Genomic DNA, 24,500 nt, shown 5'->3' with positions numbered 1-24,500 from the left:
AGAGAGAGCACAAGCAGGGAGAACAGCAGGCAGAGGGAGAAGCAAGCTCCCTGCTGAGCAAGGAGCCTGAAGTGGGACTTGATCCCAGGACCCTGGGATTATGAACTGAGCCAAAGGCAGACGCTTAACTAACTGAGCCACCCAGGCGTCCCATTTTTTATTATATATTATTAAAATAATCAGTCTTCCATGGACTGGGAGAAAACCTCAGATGATTGGGAAACAATGACCTAAAGCACCTGTAACTTCAACAGTTTAAAACGTGTTGTCCCAGAGTCTCTCAACGTGGAACTACAATGCCCAGAATTCCCCGCGAATGCGTAAGCGACGCCCATTCCGTTGGCCTCGCCGCTGCGTCCTCTGGGGCATGTAGTACGTGCCTTCCGCTGAGCACGCTCTGCTGTCCCGGCACTTTTTCCCGGTTTGGGGACTGGATCGTCAGAAGATAGGTGATGTCTCTCGAGGAAAGGCTGCAAACTATGTGATGTGGGTGGACGGGAGGGAACGCCACAACCGAGCCTGTTACGTCACTTGTTGGGGACCAGAAATAGCCCTGACTTATGAGCTATCGTGACGAGCGTTACCTGGAATCCTCCAGAAAAGTTGGAGCTTGTTGAGGGAAGAGCTTAACCTGCAAGTCAGGGCCGGGCAGCGGCGGCAGGTTTTCTATCACCCAGCGTGTTTTCGGTCCCGAGATGCAGGGTTTAGCTGAGAACCTCCTTCCGGGTATTGGATTTTTCCAGTGCTTGGAGGAGGGCAGGGCTGAGCCCACTGCTAGAGGGGACGCGGGAGATCACTTTCATTGGTTCAGGGCTTACTGTGCGCCCAGCGTGGAGAATGCTTGTCATTTATACAGGGTTTCACTGTTTACCCTGCACTCATAGTCCCAAGGCCCCTCCTTTGGTTAAATGCCTTCCCCAAGGTCATTTATCTGGGGGCAGAACTGGGGACTTGACGTGTTGGTATTCTAGCCATTGAGCTGCTTCCATTTTCTTTTCTTTTCTTTTTTTTTTTTTTTTTAAGTTTTATTTATTTGACAGAGAGAAAGACAGCCAGAGAGGGAACACAAGCAAGGGGAGTGGGAGAGGGAGAAGCAGGCTTCCCGCCGAGCAGGGAGCCCGATGCGGGGCTGGATCCCAGGACCCCAGAATCATGACCCGAGCCGAAGGCAGACGCCTAACGACTGAGCCACCCAGGCGCCCCTGCGTCCATTTTCTATTGTGGGTAGATAGGAGAATCTTGAAGATATCCTTGCTGTGTACAGGGTTTTTGTATATGTGTGTGACCCAGGTTGGCTTTGGTCAGCATGCTGTACTGATAGCCACAAAGTACCAATACTGTTTTTTTTCTTTCTTGTGAACAGACAGCTTAGCATAGCTGTAGAGAGAGTCTGAGGCAATCTTTTAGTGTTGGTTTTGTTGATGTAAGGTGTTACAAGTTGAAAGAATTGAAGTAACTGGGTGATTGTCTCAGCTTCACAAGTACTAGAATAGTTTTTTAACCTTTTTGAAAATAGCTTTTCTTATCTGTAAAATGCAAATGATAATATCTACCTGATAGGTTAGTTGAGAGAATTTAATGGAATAATATATTTTAGAAGTCCTTTGTGAAATGTTTCAGAAGTGTTAGATGCTATGATTTTAGTCCCAGCTTTTCTGTTGTTTCTGAATTAGAAATATAAACATTTATAATATATTTTTAAAACAAATTATCCTTTTTCATAATTATCTTCGGTTCTTAAATTGCTTCATCATGTCTTGATACATTTCTTGATTTCTTTATATGTCCTGATTGGAGCTTTAATCATCTTGCTTATTGGTTTAAACTGATCTAAGGTCAATAGTGACCAAACCATTTGAGTTCTTTTAGAGTACCAGAAGAAAGGGGCAAGAAATTATCCTGAAAGTAAATATACCAGAAACTATTCTTCTGAAAAAATTTTTAAAAAAACATTTTACTTATTTATTTTAGAGAGAGAGGGAGAGTGCACACGTGCAAGTGGAGGGGGAAGCAGAGGGGCAGGGAGAGGGAAACAATCTCAGGCTGACTGGGTGCTAAGGGCAGAGCCTGGTCCTGGGCTGGATCCCACCACCCTGAGATCATGACCTGAACAGAAACCGAGAGTCGGTCGCTTAACCAACTGAGTCACCCAAGTGCCCCTGAAAAAAATTATTTGTTAACTTATTTTATAAAAGATTTTATTTATTTATTTGACATAGAACAAGAGAGAGCATGAGTTGGGTGGGGGGGCAGAGGGAGAGGGAGAAGCAAGCTCTCCACTGAGCAGGGAGCCAGACATGGGCTTCATCCCAGGACTCTGGGATCATGACCCAAGTCGAAGGCAGATGTTTAACTGACTGAACCACCTGAAAAAACGTTTTTAAAAAAATGTATGGCTCTTGGGGTGCCTGGGTGGCTCAGTCGTTAAGCGTCTGCCTTCAGCTCAGGTCATGATCCGAGGGTCCTGGGATCGAGCCCCGCATCAGGCTCCCTGCTCCGCAGAGAGCCTGCTTCTCCCTCTCCCACTCCCCCTGCTGTGTTCCCTCGCTTGCTGTGTCTCTCTCTGTCAAATAAATAAATAAAACCTTAAAAAAAAAATGTATGGCTCTGAATTAATGGCTGTTCCTTGTAAAAGTGTTAAAGGTGATATATTTATTTATTGCAAATAGTTTGACTCATTTGTTTAAAAAGATGGTTCTGAGTTTAAGATATTTTTCCCTTCTGCTTTTGTGATCAAATTTGAAAGCTACATATATGTCAGATTTAACAAACATTTTTTATTTTTTTATTTTTTTTAAAGATTTTATTTATTTATTTGACAGAGAGAGACACAGCGAGAGAGGGAACACAAGCAGGGGAGTGGGAGAGGGAGAAGCAGGCTCCCCGCGGAGCAGGGAGCCTGATGTGGGACTCGATCCCAGGACCCTGGGATCATGACCTGAGCCGAAGGCAGTCGCTTAACCAACTGAGCCACCCAGGCGCCCAACAAACATTTTTTTTTTTTTTTTTTAAAGATTTTATTTATTTATTTGAGAGAGAGAGAATGAGAGACAGAGAGCATGAGAGGGAAGAGGGCACAGGGAGAAGCAGACCCCCTGCTGAGCAGGGAGCCCGATGTGGGACTCGATCCCGGGACTCCAGGATCATGACCTGAGCCGAAGGCAGTTGCTTAACCAACTGAGCCACCCAGGCGCCCCCAACAAACATTTTTTAAATGGAGTGCAGAAAGAAGTCCCTTTTCCTGGATACTTAGTTTCGGACCAAATCCTGCTGTTTGCTTCAGACTAAGAACAAAGTCTCTAGTGGGGCGCCTGGGTGGCTCAGTTGGTTGAGCATCTGCCTTTGGCTCGGGTCATGATCTCAGGGTCCTGAGATCGAGCCCCACATCAGGCTCCCTGCTCAGTGGGGAGTCTGCTTCTCCCTCTTCCTCGGCTTGTCTACCCCCCACCCACCCCTGCTTGTGTACTCTCTCTGAAATAAATGAAATCTTAAAAAAAAAAAGAACAAAGTCTAGTTAATGCAGAAAAAGCTTGTTACTTTAATTTGAATTTTGGAACTCATTTGTTATTAATAATATTAGCATAACCATGTTAAACCAATCCTTTTACAGAAGCTGCATGTTGGAATGAATGGGATTTGGAGTTAAAATGGAAGCAAAATACGTGAAGGAAAAATAGTTACCTTTTTATCAGCATATTGCACCTGACTACTAGTTGCAAGTGGTTTTCATTACCTAAGAAAATTTGTGATGTAAATGAAAAATTACCTTTCTTTTAGACTCATTGTTTGTAAATATGCTTCGCCTAAGAGCTATTTGTCCGTTCTCCTGGAGAGTGTTTCAGTTTCGAACCTGCAGCTGTAAACCACTAATTAGCCAGATGATTACGTGTACAGATGAAGAGCAAGTATTTGATCTTATTGAAAAAAACAAAGCCATACTTTCAGAAAAGCAAGTGGAATGTGTATTTAATATACTTTGGCAGTTTCAAAAGCAGAAGACCAGCTTTTTAAAAAATGTTGAATGTATCAGAGAGCATCCCCAATTTCTTACTCTTCATAATTTAGCTACAAGTCAAATGGAATTCATGAATGATGATACCCTGGTGAATGTCTTGTACATCACACAACAGTAAGTAATGTACTTTTAGATTTTATAGAAATGATTGTAGTTTATTTTTATATCTTAATTTTCTAAAAATCTCTTTGAAATGAAAAACTGCGGTTTTTTTCTGTAAATAGTTTTCCTGATCATCTAATATTTTTAAGATGTTTAGAAGATATTCATTGTATATGTATATCAAATATCCTGTTGTGCAACCTAAATATATACAATTTTTATTTGTTAATCATAATTTAGTAAAGCTGGGAAAACATTAAAAAAAAAAAAAGAAATTTTACGTTGTTTGCAAGGGAATCCAGCCTGCAGAAGAACTGGATTTTCTGAATAAAGTATCTAGCAGATATATAAGAGAAAAATAACACACAAAAGTTGCAATAAGTCTGTTTCTTCGTCTCATTGATGGAAAAACAGCAGTTTTCTCACATGATTATCCAGCCTGTATATCAGTATACATTTGCTTTCTCAGTGGTCGTGTTAACTTGGAAAATGATGAATAAGACAAAATTAAACAAGTCTTTTTTGCAGGACTCTTCAGAGCCTTTAATATGTTAATATATATTATAAATATCTATGCAAGGTCAGGTTCCAGCTTACCAAAACATTGTGTTAAATACCTCATCAGACTCATTTCTGTTAGGCAGATGGAGAAATGCTGCTTGGTGATGATTTGTCTAAAAACTATATTTCTATGTTTCCCTTCTAAGTCATATTTTAATAATGGAAAGATTTCAAGAATAAAATATAATTTTGTTTTCATGTTTTAAAAACAACGTGTAGTTCAATTTTGCTTCATGGCTCAACCTGAAAGTCTTTGATTTTTAGGAGACAAACTAATATAGCCTTAACAATATAAAGATGTTGAAAGTGGTTAAAAAGAGATTTTTATACATACAAAATACAGTGTATGTGTTTTAGTTCTATAGAAAGTATTCATTGTTAATGAAGATATACTGGAAGAGGGACTCTTATGTGCTCTGGTGGTACAATATATGTCAAAAACTATAAAAATACCTTGGATCCAATAATTTTGCTTCTAGGATTTATCCTAAGAAAGTAATCGGCGATACATATAAAGGTTATTGTATGTTGATATTCATCTCAACAATTTTTATAATATTGAAAAACTAAAATTCTAAAAGTAGTTGTGTGTTTAAATGATATTATATTCACGTAAGGGAATAGTGTACAATGTTTAAAAATTGTTGTGAACAATATGTCTTGGGCAAATGTCCATAATATAATGTTAACTTATTGAAAAAGGCAGAATATAAAAGTGTAAAAGAAATATGTGTATTTCATATGTGTGTAGAAAAGATAACTGGAATGAAATGTTCCAAACTAATGATGGTGGTTATTTATTAGTACAGATACCTATAAATGATTTTTAGTACCCTGTTCAAGTTTTTCTTTATTTTACAAACTCTCTCCTATAAAAATATTTTTGTAATCAGAGCAAATTAATATATATTATGTGTACTTATAATATGTATCATTAAACATTTTCATTGTTCAGTGGAAGGCATTGAACAGATAAAAGAATGAGAGAGGCATGGGATAAAATGTAGATGTTTATTATATTGTATCAAGGAAACAGAATACTGAAAAGGGAATGGACCAGAAATAAGGACTGTGTAAGAGTACGATAACTTGAAGTTCACTTTTGCATTATAATTCTTACTTGCATAATTGTTTTTAATAATTTAAAAGTGTTTATGTATGGAAAATGATTTTCTCTTGATTTTATTGAGGTGTGCCACTGAGGCCCATGACCTGGTTGCAGCGCTAGTTACAGAAGCATGGAGAAGACTGGAAAGGCAAGTACTCTGGGTTCATCATCTTAGATCACAGTTACCCTATTGAAGGTTAGCTCAGTAAAATCTTGTAGACAAAGAATGGGGAGCTGCTGCCTACCTATGAAGCTTCACTGAAAAAAAAAATGTGAACTCATTTAGGTTGAGGATTTTTTGATTGTGTAAAGGAAAATAATAAGGAATGTGTATTTTTCTTAAGAGAGAAAGAAAACTCGAATATTTTCTCTTTAAGAGTGGGAACAGTGTGCTTTTGCACATATATAATTAATCAAAATATAAGTAAGGTGCAGTAACAGCTATTTGGCTTTTTGGATCTTCTTTTCTGAAAGATTCTACTTCAGAAAGAAAAGATTCAAGGTGCTTGGCTGACTTAATTGGTAGAACATGAGATTCTTGATCTTGGCATTGTGAGTTCGAGCCTATATTGGGGGTAGAGTTCACTTAAAAAACTTAAAAAAAAAAAAAAAGAAAAGATTCTCTGAGTGATAGTTGAGAAAAGAAGACACCAGTTTACTAGAAAGGGAAACTATTTAACATTGTTTAGCAGCATTTGTAGGTACTTATTCATCACTTCTTCTTTATGGAGAGGCAATGAACATAACTCATAGGTGACTTAGAAGTTTTCAAGTCTACTGCTGTGAATACGATCAGATCTCTTTCCTGTACATAGCTATATTTGTAGCATGTTGCCATAATCATTAATCACCTAGAAAAATGTAAAATTTGTTCAGGGTGTTCTTATGAGCATAGAGAAGTCTATTTTTTTTTTTTTTTTTTAGAGATTTTATTTATTTATTTGAGAGAGAGAGAGAGAGATCACAAGTAGTCACATAGGCAGGCAGAGGGAGAGGGAGAAGCAGGCTTCCCGCTGAGCACAGAGCCTGATGTGGGGCTTGATCCCAGGACGCTGGGATCATGAGCAGACCCTCAACCGACTGAGCCACCCAGGCGCCCCTAGAGAAGTCTATTCTATAAATAAAGAACTATGTTATTTATACTTTATAAGAATATGTGAGAAACTCCATTTATAAAAAAAAGGGAGATAATAACAGACCTTATTTTGGAAAATGTTTAGCTATTTCTGAAAATTTTGAACTTTTTAACATAGGGATTCAGCATAGCCTGTATCCATTATTAGTGGAGTATAACAAATGTTAGTGAAGAAAGGGAAAATCAAAGTGGGAAAGAGAAAGGAGGATTTAAAAAAGAACAGAGAGGTGGTTCAAGATGGTGGCACAGGAAGACCCTACTCACTCTACCAAGGACACACCAAATCTACAGATACCTATGGAACAACTGTCTCTGAAAAAGACCTGAGGACTAGCTGAACAACTCCTCCAAAACAGATGATCCAAGGCCACCTCGAGATAGGTGGGAGAGGCAGAGTCATGGTCTCACCAAGAACCCCACTCCCGACTCAGTGACTCACAAGAGGGAGGGATCTAACAAATATGGAGTGGATCCCTGAGGAGTGAGGAGTTTGAGCCCCACATCAGGAACCCCAACTCTTGGGACCTGTACCAGAGAGATGAGCTCTCAAAATTGGCTTTGAAAACCAATGGGGCTTACATCAAGGAAACCCAAGGGTTGTAGGAAACTGGGACTCTGCTCTTAAAGGATTCACACACAGACTTACTTGTCCTGGGACCCAGCACGAAAGTAGCAGTTTGGAGGTGCCTAGGCCATATGTGAGGGATTCACTGGGTAAGCTTAAAGTGCCTGTTAGAGGGACAGGTGTCTGTTGGAACCCTCTCTGTGGCTAGAGGCACTGGTGGGCACTATTTCTGCACTCTTCCACCTTGCTAGCACCAGCACTGGCAGGTGCCATTTTTGCACTCTCTCTACCTTGTAAAAGTTGTTTGCCCTGCCTTTGTGCTCCTCCGTGGCTCTGCCCCACCAAACCTGTTGGGCCAGCTTCCCCTGGCCCAGTGCCCCTTGCAGCCCCACACTGCGAAGGCTGGTAGGCAGCTTTGCCTTGGCCTGGTGCTCCTCCTTGGCCCTGCCAAAGCTGGCAAGTATGGCAGTCCATAGAAGGAATGCCCTTTGAACACCTGCCTCTGGTGTCCAGGGAGGCTTGTGTTTCTGGGACCCATGGGACTGAACCAGTCAGAGTTTTTGGCAGGCTAATACCCACAAAGCACTACACAGATAGCAGACTGAAATATCCCAGTCTTTCTGTGACCACTCCTTCAAGACCGAAGAGATAGATGTTTTGCCTAATACATAGGAACAGACACTGAAAGTCAAGGAAGAAAGAAAACAAAGGAATATGTTCTAAATGAAAGAAGAAGATAAAACCCCTGAAAAAAACCTTAATGAAACAGATAAGTAACTTACCTGATAAAGAGTTCAAAATAATGGTCATAAAGATGCTTACTGATCTCAGGAGAAGAATGGATAAACACAAAACTTAAAGAAAGAGATGGAAAACATTAGAAAGTACAAACAGAAGTCATGGAACTGAAGAATGTAATAACTAAACTGAAAGACACACTACAGAAGTTCAACAGCAGACTAGATGAACCAGAAGAAAGGATTAGTGACTGGGACCCGGGGCCTCAAACAGAACAGCAAGAAAAAAAAAAGTGGAGTTACCTTATGGGGGCTATGGGACAACATCAAGTGAATAATGTTCTCATAATAGGTCTCCCAGAAGGAGAAGAGAGAGAAAGGGATAGAAAGCTTATTTGAAGAAATATTAGCTGAAAACTTCACTAATCTGGGGAAGGAAACAGACGTTTAGATCTAGGAATCCCAGAGTTCCAAATAAGATGAACCCAAAGAGATTCACACCAAGACACATTATAATTAAAACATCAAAAGTTAAAGAGAATCTTAATAGCAGCAAGAGAAAAACAGCTTTTTATGTATTGTTATGTACAAAGGACCCCCCCCCCCAACCGCCAAAACTTACCAGGTTTTTCAGCAGAAACTTTGCAGTCCAGAAGGGAGTCACATGATATATTTAAAGTGCTGAAAGCAAAAAAACTTCCAACCGAGAATATTCTACCTGAGAAGATTATCATTTAGAATTGAAGGAGAGAAAGTTTTCCTGACAAGCAAAAACTGAACAAGTTCACCAGTACTAAACTAGACTTATAAGACACGTTAAAGGTACTTTAAGCTGAAAAGAAAGGCCAATTGGTAGCAAGAGAATATATGAAAGTAAACATCTCTCTGGTAAAGGTAAATATATATATTAAGGGTAGTGGACTAATCACTTATAAAGTTAGCATGAAGGTTAGAAGATAAAAGTAGTAAAAATAAGTATAACTACAACAGTTAGTTAAGGGATATACAAAATGTAAAGATGTAAAATGTGACATCCAAAACATAAAATGTGGGAAGGGAAGTAAAAATGTAGAGTTTTAGAGTACATTCAGACTTAACTTGCTATCAACTTAAAATACACTGGTATATGTATAGGCTAATATATGTAAGCCTCATGGAAACCACAGAACAAACATGTATGGTAGATATACAAAAGATCATGAAAATGGAATGGAAACATAACACCAAAGAAAGACATTAAGCCATAAAGGAAGAGAGCAAGAGTTAGAAGGAGCAGAGAAGAACTACAAAACAGCCAGGAAACATAACAAAATGACAGTAGATACCCATCTATAATTATTTTAAACATAAATGGACTGATGCCCACTTCTGGCTCTGTGGCTTCAGCATGGTTGCTTTAGGTGTCCCGAGGCTGCACAGTAGTGTGGTGGCTCAGGTGGGCAGCCAGTGACAATTCCAGTGAGTGCCAGTCTGGGGAGAACTGGGGGACCAGAAGCTGGGCTGAATCCTCACCGGACTGTTTTTCTCCACCCAGACAGGGCCTGGCTGCCAATCCCTCTGGCTAAGGGCCCCTTACAGAGTTCCCAAACTGGTCTTACACAGATGGCTGCCCTGCACTCCAGTGAAAGGCTAGCTTCAAAGAAAAGCCCAAAGGGAGAAGTTTGCAAGATGAGTTATATTGCTGTCAGAGGAAATGGATGCTAGATTACAGGCATGGCAGCTAGGCAGCAGGAGAAGTTGCAGAAAGGAGAAAGGAAGCAGAAAAAATGCCCTTAAACCTGAAGGGGCTCTACTTCAGAACGCACTACCAAGTCAATAAAAAGCAATTCCTGTCTCCTTTCCCCAGCCTCTCTCTGGCTTTCTTTTCCATCACCTACATGCCTCATCCTAGCCAGAAAAGAGCCTTCATGTTCCCCATCTGTCTTCAGAGCACAAGATCACTGCTTAGAGGGGTTGGCTCAGTGCCCTCATCCCTGGCTCCATTCCAGTTCAGCAGAATCTTGCTCTGGGATACTTACCCCTTTCGCAGGCCATAAGGCTGGCCCAACTATGAACAGTAACTGCTCTGTGAAGGTGAAGAAGGGGCAGCAGTTTTCCTGGTTTTAGCTAAGGATTTAAGCCTTTAATAGCCCATACACAGCTCAGGCTGAGTGTGGTTATTCATTTAATAAATGTTTTGATGAAAAGGGCAACCCCTCCCCCCATAAATGGACTAAATTCTTCAATCAAAAGATATAGAGTGGCTGAAAGGATAAAAAAAAGCAAGACCCATCTATATGCTGCCTATAAGAGGCTCCCCTCAGATGTAGCGACACATACAGGTTAAAAGTGAAGAGATGGAAAAAGTTGTTTCATGCAAATGGAAACCAAAAGTAAGCTGGGGTAGCTACACTTATATCAGACAAAATAGACTTAGACTGTAATAAAAGGAAAAGATGGGCATCACATGATGATAAAGGGCTCAATCTAGCAAGAAGATACATTTGCAAATATTTGTGCACCCAACATAGGAGCACCTGAAAGTATAAAGCAATATTAACAGACTTAAAGAGAGAAATTAACAGCAATCCAGTGTTAATAAGGGCTTTTAATATCCCCCTTACATCAATGAATAGATCATCCATACAGAAATAATAAGGAAACATCAGCCTTAAAATACATCAGACCAGATGGATTTAGATATATGCAGAACATTCTACCGAAAAGCAGCAGAATACACATTCTTCTCAAGTGCATGTGGAATATTCTCTAGGATAGATAATATGTTTGGCTATAAAACAAATCTCAAGAAATTTTAGAAGACTGAAACCCTATCAAGCATCTTTTCAGACCACAATGATATGACAGTGGAAATCAATCACAAAAAACTGGAAAAATTATAAATATGTGGAGATTTAACAACATGCCACCAGACAACCAATGGATCAATTAAGAAATTGAAGGAGAAATAAAAAAATGAATAAATAAATGAAAATGAAAATACAGCTTTCCAAAATTTGCAGCAAAAGCAATTCTTTTTTTATTTAAAGATTTTATTTATTTATTTGACAGAGAGAGAGACAGCAAGAGAGGGAACACAAGCAGGGGAAGTGGGGGAGGGAGAAGCAGACTTCCCGCTGAGCAGGGGGCCCAATCCGGGGCTCGATCCCAGGACCCTGGGATCATGACCTGAGCCGAAGGCAGACGCTTAATGACTGAGCCACCCAGGCCCCCAGCAAAAGCAATTCTAATAGGGAAGTTCATAGTGATAGAGACCACTTTAAGAAACAAGTAAAATCTGAAATAGTCTAACTTTATACCTAAAGGAACTAGAAAACAGAGCAAATGAAGCGCAAAGGTAGTAGAAGGAAGGAAATGACAAAGGTCAGAGAAGAAATAAATGACATAGAGACTAAAGAGGGGTGCCTGGGTGGCTCAGTCAGTTAAGTGACTCTTGGTTTCAGCTCAGGTCATGATCTCAGGGTTGTGAGATTGAGCCCCGAGTCAGACTCTGCTCTCAGCATGGAGTCTGCTTGAGAGATTCTTTCCCTCTCCCTCCTTCTCTGCCTCTCCCCCCATTTGTGCCTGTGTGTGCTCTCTCTCAAATAAAACAAAATAGAGAGAAAATAGAAAAGATTGATGAGGGGCACCTGGGTGGCTTAGGTGGTTAAACATCTGCCTTTGGCTCAGGTCATAATCTTGGTGTCCTGGGATAGAGCCCCACATTGGGCTCCCCGCTCAGTGGGGAGTCTCCCTCTCCCCCTGCTCCCCCCCACCCGGCCTGCTTGTGCTCTCTTTCTCAAATAAAAAAGGAAAAGATCAATGAAACTAAGCTGGTTCTTTGAAAAAGTAAACAATTGATAAACCTTTAGCTATTTACTAAGAAAGAAAGAGAGCTTAAATAAATGAAATCAGAAATGAAAGAGGGAACATTATAACTGATACCAATATAATACAAAGGCTAATAAGAGGCTGTGATGAACAATTATATGCCAACAAATTGGACAACTTAGAAGAAATGGATAAATTCCTAGAAACAAACAGTTTTCCGAGACTAAATCATGAAGAAATAGTCTGAATAGACCAATTACTAACAAGGAGATTGAATCAATAATCAAAACACTCCCAACAAACAAAAGTCCAGGAGCAGACAGCTTCAGTGGTGAATTCTACCAAACATTCAAAGAAGATTTAATTCCTATTCTCAAACTCTCCCAAAAATTTGAAGAGGAGGGAACACTTCCAATCTCATTTTACAAGGCCAGCATTACTCTGATACCAAAAGCAGACAAGGACACCATAAAAATGAAAATTACAAGTCAGTGTCCCTGAGGAACATAGATGTAAAAATCCTGAACAAAATATTAGGAAGCCAAATTCAATAATACATTAAAAAGATTTGTGGTTCCACATCCACAAATCAATCAACATGATATAGCACATTAACAAAATGGAGGATAAAAATTACATGAACCTCTCAATAGATGCAGAAAAAGCATTTGACACAATTCAACATCCATTTATGATGAAAAAAAAACCTCTCAACAAAGTAGGTAGAGAGGAATGCCCCTCATCATAATAAAGGCCATAAATGACATAACCACAGCTAAGATCATGCTCAGTGATGGAAAGCCCAACATTTTTCCTCATGGTCATGAGCAAGACAAAGATGCTCACTCTTACCACTTTTATTCAATACAGTATTGCAAATCCTAGCCAGAGCAATTGGACAAGAAAAAGAAATAAAAGGCACCCAAATTGGAAAGGAATAAGTAAAGCTGTCACCATTTGCAGATGATACGAAAAAATATTTTTCTATATATAAAACCCTAAAGACTCCACCAAAAGCCTGTGAGAACTAATAAAGTAATTCAGTGAAGTTACAGGATACAAAATCAATATAAAAAAATCTGTTGTGCTTTTGTACACTAACAAACAGAAGTAGAAGGACAATCCCATTGTAAGAGGACAGTCCCACTTACAATTGTTTCAAAAACAATTAAATACCTAGGGATAAATTTAAACAATGAAGTGAAAGACCTGTATACTGGAAATTAAGACATTGGTGAAAAAAATCATAAGAGAACACAAAAAATTGGAAGATACTCCATGGTCATGGATTGGAAGAATTTATATTGTTAAAATGTCCATATTACCCAAAGCAACGTACCAATTCAATGCAACTCTATCAAAATTCTAATGGGGTTTTTCACAGAATTGAACAAATAATCCTAAAATTTGTATGGAACCACAAATGATCCCTAATAGCCAAACAATCTTTTTTTTTTAAGATTTATCTATTTATTAGAGAGAGTGAGCGAGCGAGCACAAGCAGGGGGGTGGCAGAGGGAGAGGGAGAAGCAGGCTCCCCGCTGATCAGAGAACCCGGTATGGGGCTCGATCCCAGGACCCTGGGATCCTGACCTGAGCTGAAGGCAGCTGCCCAACCGACTGAGCCACCCAGGTGCCCCAGCCAAAACAATCTTGAGAGCAAACAGGGGAGGCACCATTCTCCCTGATTTCAAACCACATTAGAAAGCTATAGTGATCAAAACAGTATATTATTGGCATAAAAACAGACACATAGATCAATGAAACAGAATAGAAAACCAGGAAATAAACCTGTGCACATGGTCAATTAACTTATGACAAAGGTGACAAGAATATACAATGGGGAAAGAATAGTCTCTTCAATAAATGGTGCTGGGAAAACTGAATAGCCACATGCAAAAGAATGAAACTGGACCACTGTCTTACACCATACACAAAAGTAAACTCAAAATGGAGTAAACCACTTGAATATAAGACCGGAAGGCATAAAACTCCTAGAAGAAAACAGGCAGTAAGCTCCTTGAGATTGCTCTTGGTGATATATATATATATATATATATTTTTTGGTCTGACTCCAAGAGCAATGACAACAAAAGCAAAATAAAGCAAGTAGACTACATTAAACTAAAAAGCTTTTGCATAGTGAAGAAAATCATTGACAAAAAAGCAACCTACTGAATGGGAGAAGATGTTTGCAAATCATGTATCTGAATAGGGGTTAATATCCAAAATATATAGAGAACTCCTACAACTCAATAACAACAACAACAACAACGTGATTAATTAATTAATTAATATGGGTAGAGGACTTGAATAGATATTTCTCTAGAGAAGACATACAGATGGTCAGTGGGCACACGAAAATATTCTCAACATCACTAATCATCGGAATTGCAAATCAAAACCACTATGAGGTATAATCTCACTACTGTCAGAATGGCCATTATAAAAAAGACAAGAAGTAACAAGTGTTGGTGAGGATTGGGGAAAAGGGGACCCTCTTGCACTATTGGTGGGAATATAAATTGGTACAGTCACTATGGAAACCATTATGGAGTTACCACAAAAACAAAAAGTAGAATCACCATTGATCCAATAAGTTCACTTCTGGGTATTTATCCAAAGAAAATAAAAATACTAATCAAAAGATATATGTTCATGGCAGCATTATTTATAATATTCAAGATATGGAAACAACCAAAGTGTCCACTGATGGATGAATGGATAAAGATGTGGTGTGTGTACACACGTGAGCACACATAATGGAATATTACTCAGCCATAAAAAAGAATGAAATCTTGGCATTTGTAAACACACGGATGGACCTTGTGGATATTAGGCCAAATGAAATAAATCAGACAAAGACAAATATGATTTCATTTATATATGGAAATCTAAAAGCAAATGAATGAACAAAACAGAACTTATAAATGCAGAGAATAGATTGGTGGTTGCCAGAGGGCAGGGGAGTTGGAGGTTGGGCAAAATAGGAGAAGGTGGTGGGCAGGAGGTACAAACTTCCAGTCACAAATAAGTCATAGGGTTGCAATGAACAGCGTGGTGACCATAGTCAGTGATACTATGTTACATATTATGTAACTTTATATGATGACAAGAGGAAACTAGACTTATTGGGGTAATCATTTCACAGTGTATATAAATATCAATTCATCATGTTGTATACCTGAAACTCATGTAATGTTAAATGTCAATTATACCTCGATAAAATAAAATAAAAACCATGGAGGCTAAATAACATGTTTCTAAACAATGAATTGATGAACCAAGAAGTCAAACAAGAAATCAAAAATTACATTGAAACAAATGAAAATAAAGAAACCAAGTTTCCGAAATCTTTGGGATGCAGCAAAAGTTCTAAGAGGCAAGTTTATAGTAATACAGGCTGACATGAGGAAGCAAGAAAAATCTCAAACAATGTAACCTTACACCTAAAGGAGTTAGAAGAACAAACAAAACCCCAACTGAGCAAAAGGAAGGAAATAATGAAGATTAGAGCAAAAATAAATGATACAGAAATTAAAAATACACAATAGAAAGATCAATGAAACCGGAGCTGGTTTTTGAAAGACAACAAAATTGATAAACCTCTAGCCAGAGTTATCAGAGAGAACCCAAATAAACAAAATCACTAATGAAAGAGAAGAAGTAACAACCAACACCACAGGGGGCGCCTGGGTGACTCAGTCAGTTAAGCGTCCAACTCTTGATTTTTGGCTCAGGTCATGATATGGTTCTGGGATTGAGCCCTATGTCGGACTCTACGCTTAGCAGGGAGTCTGCTTAGGATTCTCTCTCTCCCTTTCCCTCTGCCCCTCCCACTGCTCATGCTCTCTATCTCTCTGTAAAATAAATAAAATCTTTAAAATAACAACCAACACCACAGAAATACAAACAACTGTAATAGAATATTATGAAAACTTATATGCCAACAAATTGGGCAACTTAGAAGAAATGGATAAATTCTTAGAAACATATAACCTAGGGCGCCTGGGTGGCTCAGTCGTTAAGCATCTGCCTTCGGCTCAGGTCATGATCCCAGGGTCCTGGGATCGAGTCCCACATCGGGCTCCCTGCTCGGCAGGAAGCCTGCTTCTCCCTCTCCCACTCCCCCTGCTTGTGTTCCTGCTCTCGCTATCTCTCTCTCTGTCAAATAAATAAATAAAATCTTAAAAAAAAAAAAAAAAAAGAAAAAGAAACATATAACCTATTAAAACTAAAGCAGGAGGAAATAGAAAATTTGAACAGACTGATTACCAGCAATGAAACTGAATCAGTAATCAAAAAACCAAAAATTAGAAGTCCAGGACCGGGGCACCTGGGTGGCTCAGTCGTTAAGCGTCTGCCTTCGGCTCAGGTCATGATCCCGGGGTCCCGGGATCGAGTCCCACATCGGGCTCCCTGCTCGGCGGGAAGCCTGCTTCTCCCTCTCCCACTCCCCCTGCTTGTGTTCCTGCTCTCGCTATCTCTCTCTCTGTCAAATAAATAAAACCTTTAAAAAAAAAAAAAAAAAAAAAAAAAAGAAGTCCAGGACCAAATGGCTTCACATGTGAATTCTACTAAACATTTTTTTTTTTTAAGATTGTATTTGTTTGACAGAGAGAGACACAGCGAGAGAGGGAACACAAGCAGGGGGAGTGGGAGAGGGAGAAGCAGGCTTCCCGCTGAGCAGGGAGCCCGATGCGGGGCTCGATCCCAGGACCCTAGGATCATGACCTGAGCCGAAGGCAGATGCTTAACAACTGAGCCACCCAGGTGCCCCTCTACTAAACATTAACTAAACAGAGTTAATACCTGTTCTTCTCAAACTATTCCAAAAAATAGAAGAGGAAGGAAAAGTTTGAAATTCATTCTGAGGCCAGTATCGACGCTGATACCAAAATCAGATGACACCACAAAAAAAGAGAACTACAGGCCAATATCTCTCATGCATATAAATGCAAAAATCCTCAATGAAATATTATCGAATCAAATTCAATAATATATTAAAAAAATCATACATCACGATCAAGTGGGATTTATTCCAGGGATGCAAGGGTGGTTTAATATTCACAAAATAATCAACGTGATACATCATCAATAGAAGAAAGGATAAAAACCATATGACCGGGGCGCCTGGGTGGCTCAGTTGGTTAAGCGACTGCCTTTGGCTCAGGTCATGATCCTGGAGTCCCGGGATCGAGTCCCGCATCGGGCTCCTTGCTCAGCGAGGAGTCTGCTTCTCCCTCTGACCCTCCCCCCCTCATGCTCTCTCTCTCTCTCATTCTCTCTCTCTCAAATAAATTAAAAAAAAAATCTAATAAAAAAAAAACCATATGACCATTTCATTAGATGCAGAAAAAACATTTGACAAAGTACAACATCCATTCATGATAAAAACCCTCTGCAAATTAGGTCTAGAGAGAACAAAGCCCAACATAATTAAGACCTTATATGAAAAACCCACAGCTTACATCATTCTCAATGGTGAAAAACTGAGACCTTTTTCCCTAAGGTGAGGACAGCACTACTTTTACTCAACATAGTACTGGAAGTCCTAGCCACAGCAATTAGACAACATAAAGAAATAAAAGGCATCCAGATTTAAAGGAAGAAGTAAAACTCAAAATTCGCAGATGACATGATACTGTATGTAGAAAACCTTAAAAACTCCACCAAAAAACTACTAGAACTGATAAATGAATTCAGTAAAGTTGCAGGATGCAAAACCAATGTGCAGAAACTTGTTGCATTCCTATACACTAATAATGAAGCAGCCGCAAGTGAAATTAAGAAAACATTCCCATTTACAATTGTACCAGAATCAATAAAATATTTAGGAATAAACTTAACCAAAGAAGCAAAAGACTTTACTCTGAAAATTATAAAATACTGATGAAAGAAATTCAAGATGATATAAAGAAACAGACATTTATGCTCATGGATTGAAAGAACAAATATTGGTAAAAGTCTATATTACCCAAAGCAATCTACAGATTTAATGCAATCCCTATCAAATACCAACAACATTTTTCACAGAACTAGAACAAACAATCAAAATTTGTATGGAACTACAAAAGACCTCTAATAGCCAAAGCAATCTTGAAAAAGAAAAAACTGGAGGTATTACAATACCAGATTTCAAGTTATATTACAAAGCAGTAGTAATTAAAACAGTATGGTGCTGGCATAAAACTAGACAGATCAGTGGAATAGAACAGAAAACCCAGAAATAAACCCACAATTATATGGTCAATTAATCTTTGACAAAGGAGGAATGAATATCAAATGGGCAAAAGACACTCTCTTCAACAAATGGTGTTTTGAAAGCTGGACATCCATATGTAAAAGAATGAAATTGTACCACTTTCTTTTTTTTTCACCACACACCAAAGTAAACTCAGAATGGATTAAAGACCTAAATGTGAAACCTGAAACCATACAAATCCTTGAAGAGAGCATAGGCAGTAATTTCTCTGACACTGGTCATAGCAACATTTCTCTAGATACATCTCCTGAGCCAAGGGAAATAAAAGCAAACATAAACTATTGGGACTACATCAAAATAAAAAGCTTCTGCACAGCAAAGGAAATAATCAACAAAACCAAAAGGCAGCTTACTGAATGGGAGAAGATATTTGCAAATGGCATATCCAATAAAAGGTTAGTATCCACAATATATAAAGAACTGTTATAACTGAACACCCCAAAAACAAATCATCTAATTAAAAATCGGCAGAAGACATGAACAGGCACTTCTCCAAAGAAGACATCCAATGGCCAACAGACACATGAAAAGATGCTCAACATCACTCATCATCAGGGAAATGCAAATCAAAACTACAATGAGATAATTCCTCACACCTGTCAGAATGGCTAAAATGAACAACACAAAAAACAGGTGTTGGCGAGGATTTGGAGAAAAAGGAACCCTCTTGCACTGTTGGTGGGAATGTAAACTGGTGCAGTTACTGTGGAAAACAGTATGGAGGTTCCTCAGAAAGTTAAAAATAGAGCTACCCTATGATCCAGTAATGGCACTACTGGGTATTTACCCCAAAAATACAAAAACACTAATTCAAAGGGATACATACACTCCAATGCTTATAGCCCCATTATTTACAAAATAGCCAAACTATGGAAGCAACCCCAGTGTCCATCAATAGGTGAGTGGCTAAAGAAGATATAGTACATTTATACAATGGAATATTCAGTTATAAAAAAAATGACATCTTACCATTTGCAACAACATAGATGGAGCTAGAGAGTATAATGCTAAGTGAAATAAGTCAGAGAAAGACAAATACCATACAATCTCACTCGTATGTGGAATTTAAGAAACAAATGAGCAAAGAAAATAAAGAGAGGAGAGACAAACCAAGAAACAGATTAAGTATGGAGAACAAACTGATAGTTACCAGAGGGGAAGTGGGTAGGGGAGGGATGGCTGAAATAGGTAATGGGGATTAACAAGTAGAAAACAAAACCAACAAAACACAACAGCTCTCCTAAACCAAGTAGAAACCTAGGGCAGAAAGGAAAGGATTGACTAAGATGCAGAAGAAAGAACAGGATATTTTTCAGTAGACAGAGAGGAGCAGGCTTATCACTGGTTATTATTACCCCATCTTATGCCCTTTCAGCATATTGCTTCTTAAAGCACAAACCATGATAAATTCTTAAAATTGTAGTTTTATATATATATATATATACACATATATATATATATATATATATATATATGTAGTTATATCTGTTGGCCTCTGTTAATATGTGCTGGATTAAATGAAATAGGATCAAACAGTTCTCTGGGCTGAGAGATTCTACATTCATTTACTGAATTGTGATTTTAATAAATCTCATGACCTAAACCCATCTGTCTTCTCTTCTCCATTTTTGCATTCTCTTTATCTGTAGTTATCTTTTATTGAGAGTAAGGAGAAATACCTTATTTCTTTTGTAAGCAGTCCAAACTACTGGATTTTTGGGTTAAATTTGGTCATTGTTGAAAATAGCTCAGATTTAAAAATTTTTTCTTTAAAGCAGCATTATTATGTGTATTATGCAGCTTGAACAAATCAGTTGTAAAATAGATGCTTTTTTTGTTTTTCCGTTAAACCATTAAATTACAAATGTACACTTGTACTTCCCAATCAGACATTTCCTTTTAATTTTTCATTTCAAAATAGCTTAGAAGATTTTATTCTGTATGATGTTTTTTATTTTTAGTGATACTTTTATTTTTTCATAATGATAATGTTTAAAAATTTTAAAACTCTAATTTGTATTTCCTATGTAGAATTTTTAATAGTGTCATAAAATAACAACTTCTGATTTTTTGGTCTCTGTGGCCTATGATGTTAATTTTTTGTTACTACATTTGCTATTAATCAATGATTTTGTTAAAATGTTTATAAATGTTATATAAACATAATTTGTAATGATTCAAAGAGGATACATTATGGGTTAACACTGTATGATGGATCTTAGCAAGGGTAATTAGCATGTATTTGAATTAGCATGTATTTGTTTTAAAGATTCCTCCATGATTTGCATGATTCAGTTGTTTGTTCTTTTTTATTGCTGTGTGGTATTTTATGAATATGTACAATTTATCCAATGTACTTTTGATAGATAGATTGCAGTTTTTTGCTATTAACATATTGTGCTGCTGTGGACTTCATTATGCTTGTCTTAGTGAATTCAGAGTCTTTTTTTTTTTTTCCAGGAGTCTTTTAAAATCTGTAACAATTCTCCTTCCCTCTTTTCTGTTGCCATTTACTTGTTGAAGAAATGGGATCATTTTTCCTACAGAAAAATTCTGGAGTTTTTCACAGCCTTGTTATAGTAGTGGTTGTTTTGTTAATGTACAACCTTATATTGAAATTGATCTGTCACCTCAAAAATTAATAGATAAATGATTCAAATAATTTCAGGTGATTTTTCCGTTTAAAAAATCTTCCAATAGTATCTGACTTTTTAATTGTTAGCATGGGTTACTTTTATAATAATAAAAAATCAACATTTAAAAAAACATTCCTTTTATGTTAGTAATGTATTAGTAGTATATTAATACTTCTGATTGCTTTTTATTTTATAATTGTGTATTGTGTTTTAAGTGAAAGTAAATAGTAATGATGTTCTTTGTATATTTCCTTTAATAGGTTTGATATTAATGTGCTGTCAAAATTTGCCTCTTGCCTAGCAAATCAACATTTATATTTCAGTCCATTAATGGGAAAAATAGCTGATATTGTACATAGGAACCTGGAAACCACAGAGGACTTAAGGTAAATGTATTTAAGGTAAATATATGGTAGAGAGATTCTGGGCTTTGGATGCACACACACTTAGATATGCCACTTACTACCTATGTGACTTTAATCTCTTGAAACTTTAGTATCCTTATCTATAAAACAGTACTACTTTGGAATCTCCTTTGCAATGTTGCTGTGGAAATTAGAGATAAAGTATATAAAGTATAACATGATATTGTTGAGCTCTGTGAAATATTTAGATTTTACTTTACTTGCAAGCTACAAGTTTGCCTGTCCCCATGGTCTCATTTAACTTTAATTACCTTCCTAAAGACTCTGTCTCCAAATATGCTCACATTGAGGGCTAGGCCTTTAATATATGGAGTTTGCGGGGGACACAGTTCAGTCTGTAGCACGTATCAGTGTTGATAGCATCATTATCATAATAGTCAAAAGGTGGAAATAACCTAAATGTCCATTGATAGATGAAGGGACAATCAAAATGTGGTATATAGCTACAATGGGATATATGCAGCCTTATAATTATAGGAAGGAAGTTCTGATACATGCTACAACATGGGTGACATTATGCTAAGTGAAGTAAGCCAAACACAAAAGGACAAATACTGTATGATTCCACTTAAATGAGCTCCCAGAGTAGTCAAATTCATAAAAACAGAAAGTAGAATGGTTATTGCTAGGGGCTGCCAGGGGTGAAGAATTGAGAGTTACTGTTTAAATGGGTAAGGCATTTTAGTTTGAGAAGATGAGAAAGTTCTGCAGATGGATAGTGGTAATGGTTGCACAACACTGTGAGTATACTTAATACCACTGAACTGTACACTTAAAAATGTTTAAAATGGTAAATTTTTTGTTATATATATTTTCACACACATATAGCAAAGTAGCTTGTAAAAGCAGAGAAAATAAAAGTCAGTGTAAATTTTTTAACTTTAAAAAATTCTTATAGATCCCTTTGAGAATCTACTAAAATCTTTGGACATTTCCCTACTCTAATCTGCAATTACAAATATACATACAATTAAAAAAAATCATTTCAGAGGGTTTATGGTTAAATGAAATAGCAATGTTAAGTTACTAATTGTTGCTAAATATTAACATGAAACATTTGAGTAGAGAAGTCAAAGTATTGTACAACTGGGTTTTTAAAATATATTTATTTTATTGGAAAGGTTGAAGAAATTTGAAAACAAAAATAAATGCAAACAGTCCCCCTAACCTAATGGTTGAGATAGTTTTATATTTACATTTTTGTGTCTTTTCTGTAAATGTTTTATAATTATCATCCGTGAACATTTGTTATATACCTTTTCCATTTTGCATTCCTTATTCTTATGGGTGCATTCTTGTATTTGTAGTTTTCTGATTTTTGTATTATGTTAAGATCTGTGTTTTGAAAGCAGGGACCTCACCTTTGTAATTTTGAAGTCTCCCTCAATGCCTGGAAGAGTGATTTATGTTCCTTAAAAGTAATTTTTAGTGAAGAAATATTAAATGCTACCTTATGTTCAGTACTTGCTGTCATATATTACTATCTACCTAGCATGAGACATTAAAAAATATAAAGTCATTTATTAGTGAGAAATATTTTACCAAGAGTTTTATTCGTAAGTTATCGATACACAGAGAAAGGAGTAACAAAGCGAAGTCTACTGCCAAAAATATAAATTGAGACTTTTAATGTTGTATTCATGGGCTGTTGGTCCAAAGTGATTTCTGAGTGAATTTCACTAAAATATTTTCCTTCAAGGCAGTTATCTATAGAGTAAGATATTATACACAGTTAACAAAAGATATTGTAATTTATTTATTTATTTTTTATCTAAAGGCATTTGATTACTAGGAGGTCTGCGTTCAAGTCCTGTAAGAATATTTAAAGGAAAAATTTTGTGGTATAAAATCCATAATTTTTTTTTTTTAAAGATTTCTTTATTTGACAGAGAGAGAGACAGCGAGAGAGGGAACACAAGCAGGGGGAGTGGGAGAGGGAGAAGCAGGCTTCCCGCCGAACAGGGAGCCCGACGTGGGGCTCGATCCTAGGACGTCCTACCTGGGACCATGACCTGAGCCGAAGGCAGACGCTTAATAAAATCCATAATATTTTAACTAGTTCTTTTCCGTATCTAATCATTTAGTCTTAGAGTTGTTCTTTATTCTTAAATAAGGTGAAAATCTGCATCTTTTTCCTTTTTAGGTCCTTGTCTGTATTGATGGTCAGCATATCTTCTTTAATATCACAACGTTTTCAAGAACAATTAGTGAACAAAACAGAACATCTTTTTGATACCATAGATTCTTCCCAGGTCAACGTTGCAAGAAGAATAGTACAATTTCTTCGAAATACTAAATATAGTTATTATCCACTATTGGAAAGGTGCAATAAAGTGTTTTTAAGCAATATGAACCACCTTGATTTGGACTCCATCAGTAAAATACTTAGTCTATATCACTCTCTACAGTTTCATAGTTTTGAATTTGTTAAAATGGCTAAAAAGAGGCTAACTGAAATGATTCCTCTGTTTGATCACCCTGATGGCTTTGTAAAACTGTTTGTAGCATTGGGACCTATTGCAGGACCTGAAGAAAAGAAACAGTAAGTTCAGCTAAAAATGCTTTACTTTTCTTTTTTTTTTTTTTTTTTTTTTTTAAAGATTTTATTTATTTATTTGAGAGAGAGAGAATGAGAGAGCACATGAGAGGGGTTAGGGTCAGAGGGAGAAGCAGACTCTCCGCTGAGCGGGGAGCCTGATACGGGACTCGATCCAGGGACTCCAGGATCATGACCTGAGCCGAAGGCAGTCGCTTAACCAACTGAGCCACCCAGGCGCCCTAAAAATGCTTTACTTTTCTTGTAACTGCTTGGAGTCTTGCAAGCTTAGACCTCCTGCAGTTCTGGAAGGCACACATCACCCCATGCAGCCCTGGAAGGGAGAATAATCTCTTATGTCTGCTCCTTGATTCCTTCTCTGATTATTTTAGTTTACATCTCAAACTCTTAGTCTACTGTTAAATTCTGAGAAAGAGCCAATAACTCCATCGTGGTGACTAACACAAGAAAGGATGAGGGAGATGGATATTCTCTGTGGAGAATACCGTTTTAAGTGTTTTTATTCTCCCTGGCCCGTATGATTGACTTTACACACAGATATAAGACTCTCCCACCTCCAGTATAGGGTGTAGAATATTCAGAAT

The 24,500-nt window shown here is 37.6% G+C and overlaps 1 protein-coding gene and 1 pseudogene across 1 annotated transcript in view; both read left to right on the top strand.

The window, feature by feature from the left end:
- Window positions 1-296: 296 nt before the first annotated feature.
- The window catches only part of FASTKD1 (FAST kinase domains 1), a 45,972-nt gene continuing 21,768 nt past the window's right edge, over window positions 297-24,500 (top strand). The window contains exons 1-6 of the mRNA XM_036072045.1: window positions 297-320; window positions 374-449; window positions 3,778-4,129; window positions 5,869-5,934; window positions 21,195-21,320; window positions 23,503-23,901. Of these exons, the coding sequence (XP_035927938.1) occupies window positions 297-320; window positions 374-449; window positions 3,778-4,129; window positions 5,869-5,934; window positions 21,195-21,320; window positions 23,503-23,901 (1,043 nt within the window). The remainder of the gene's footprint in view (window positions 321-373; window positions 450-3,777; window positions 4,130-5,868; window positions 5,935-21,194; window positions 21,321-23,502; window positions 23,902-24,500) is intronic.
- Window positions 8,386-10,316, top strand: LOC118522770 (large ribosomal subunit protein mL52 pseudogene; annotated as a pseudogene).

Source organism: Halichoerus grypus, chromosome 4, assembly GCF_964656455.1.
Source record: "Halichoerus grypus chromosome 4, mHalGry1.hap1.1, whole genome shotgun sequence".
NCBI classification, from domain to species: Eukaryota; Metazoa; Chordata; class Mammalia; order Carnivora; family Phocidae; genus Halichoerus; species Halichoerus grypus.
Note: the sequence above shows the minus strand (reverse complement) of the source record. Positions and strands in the feature narration are given on the sequence as shown.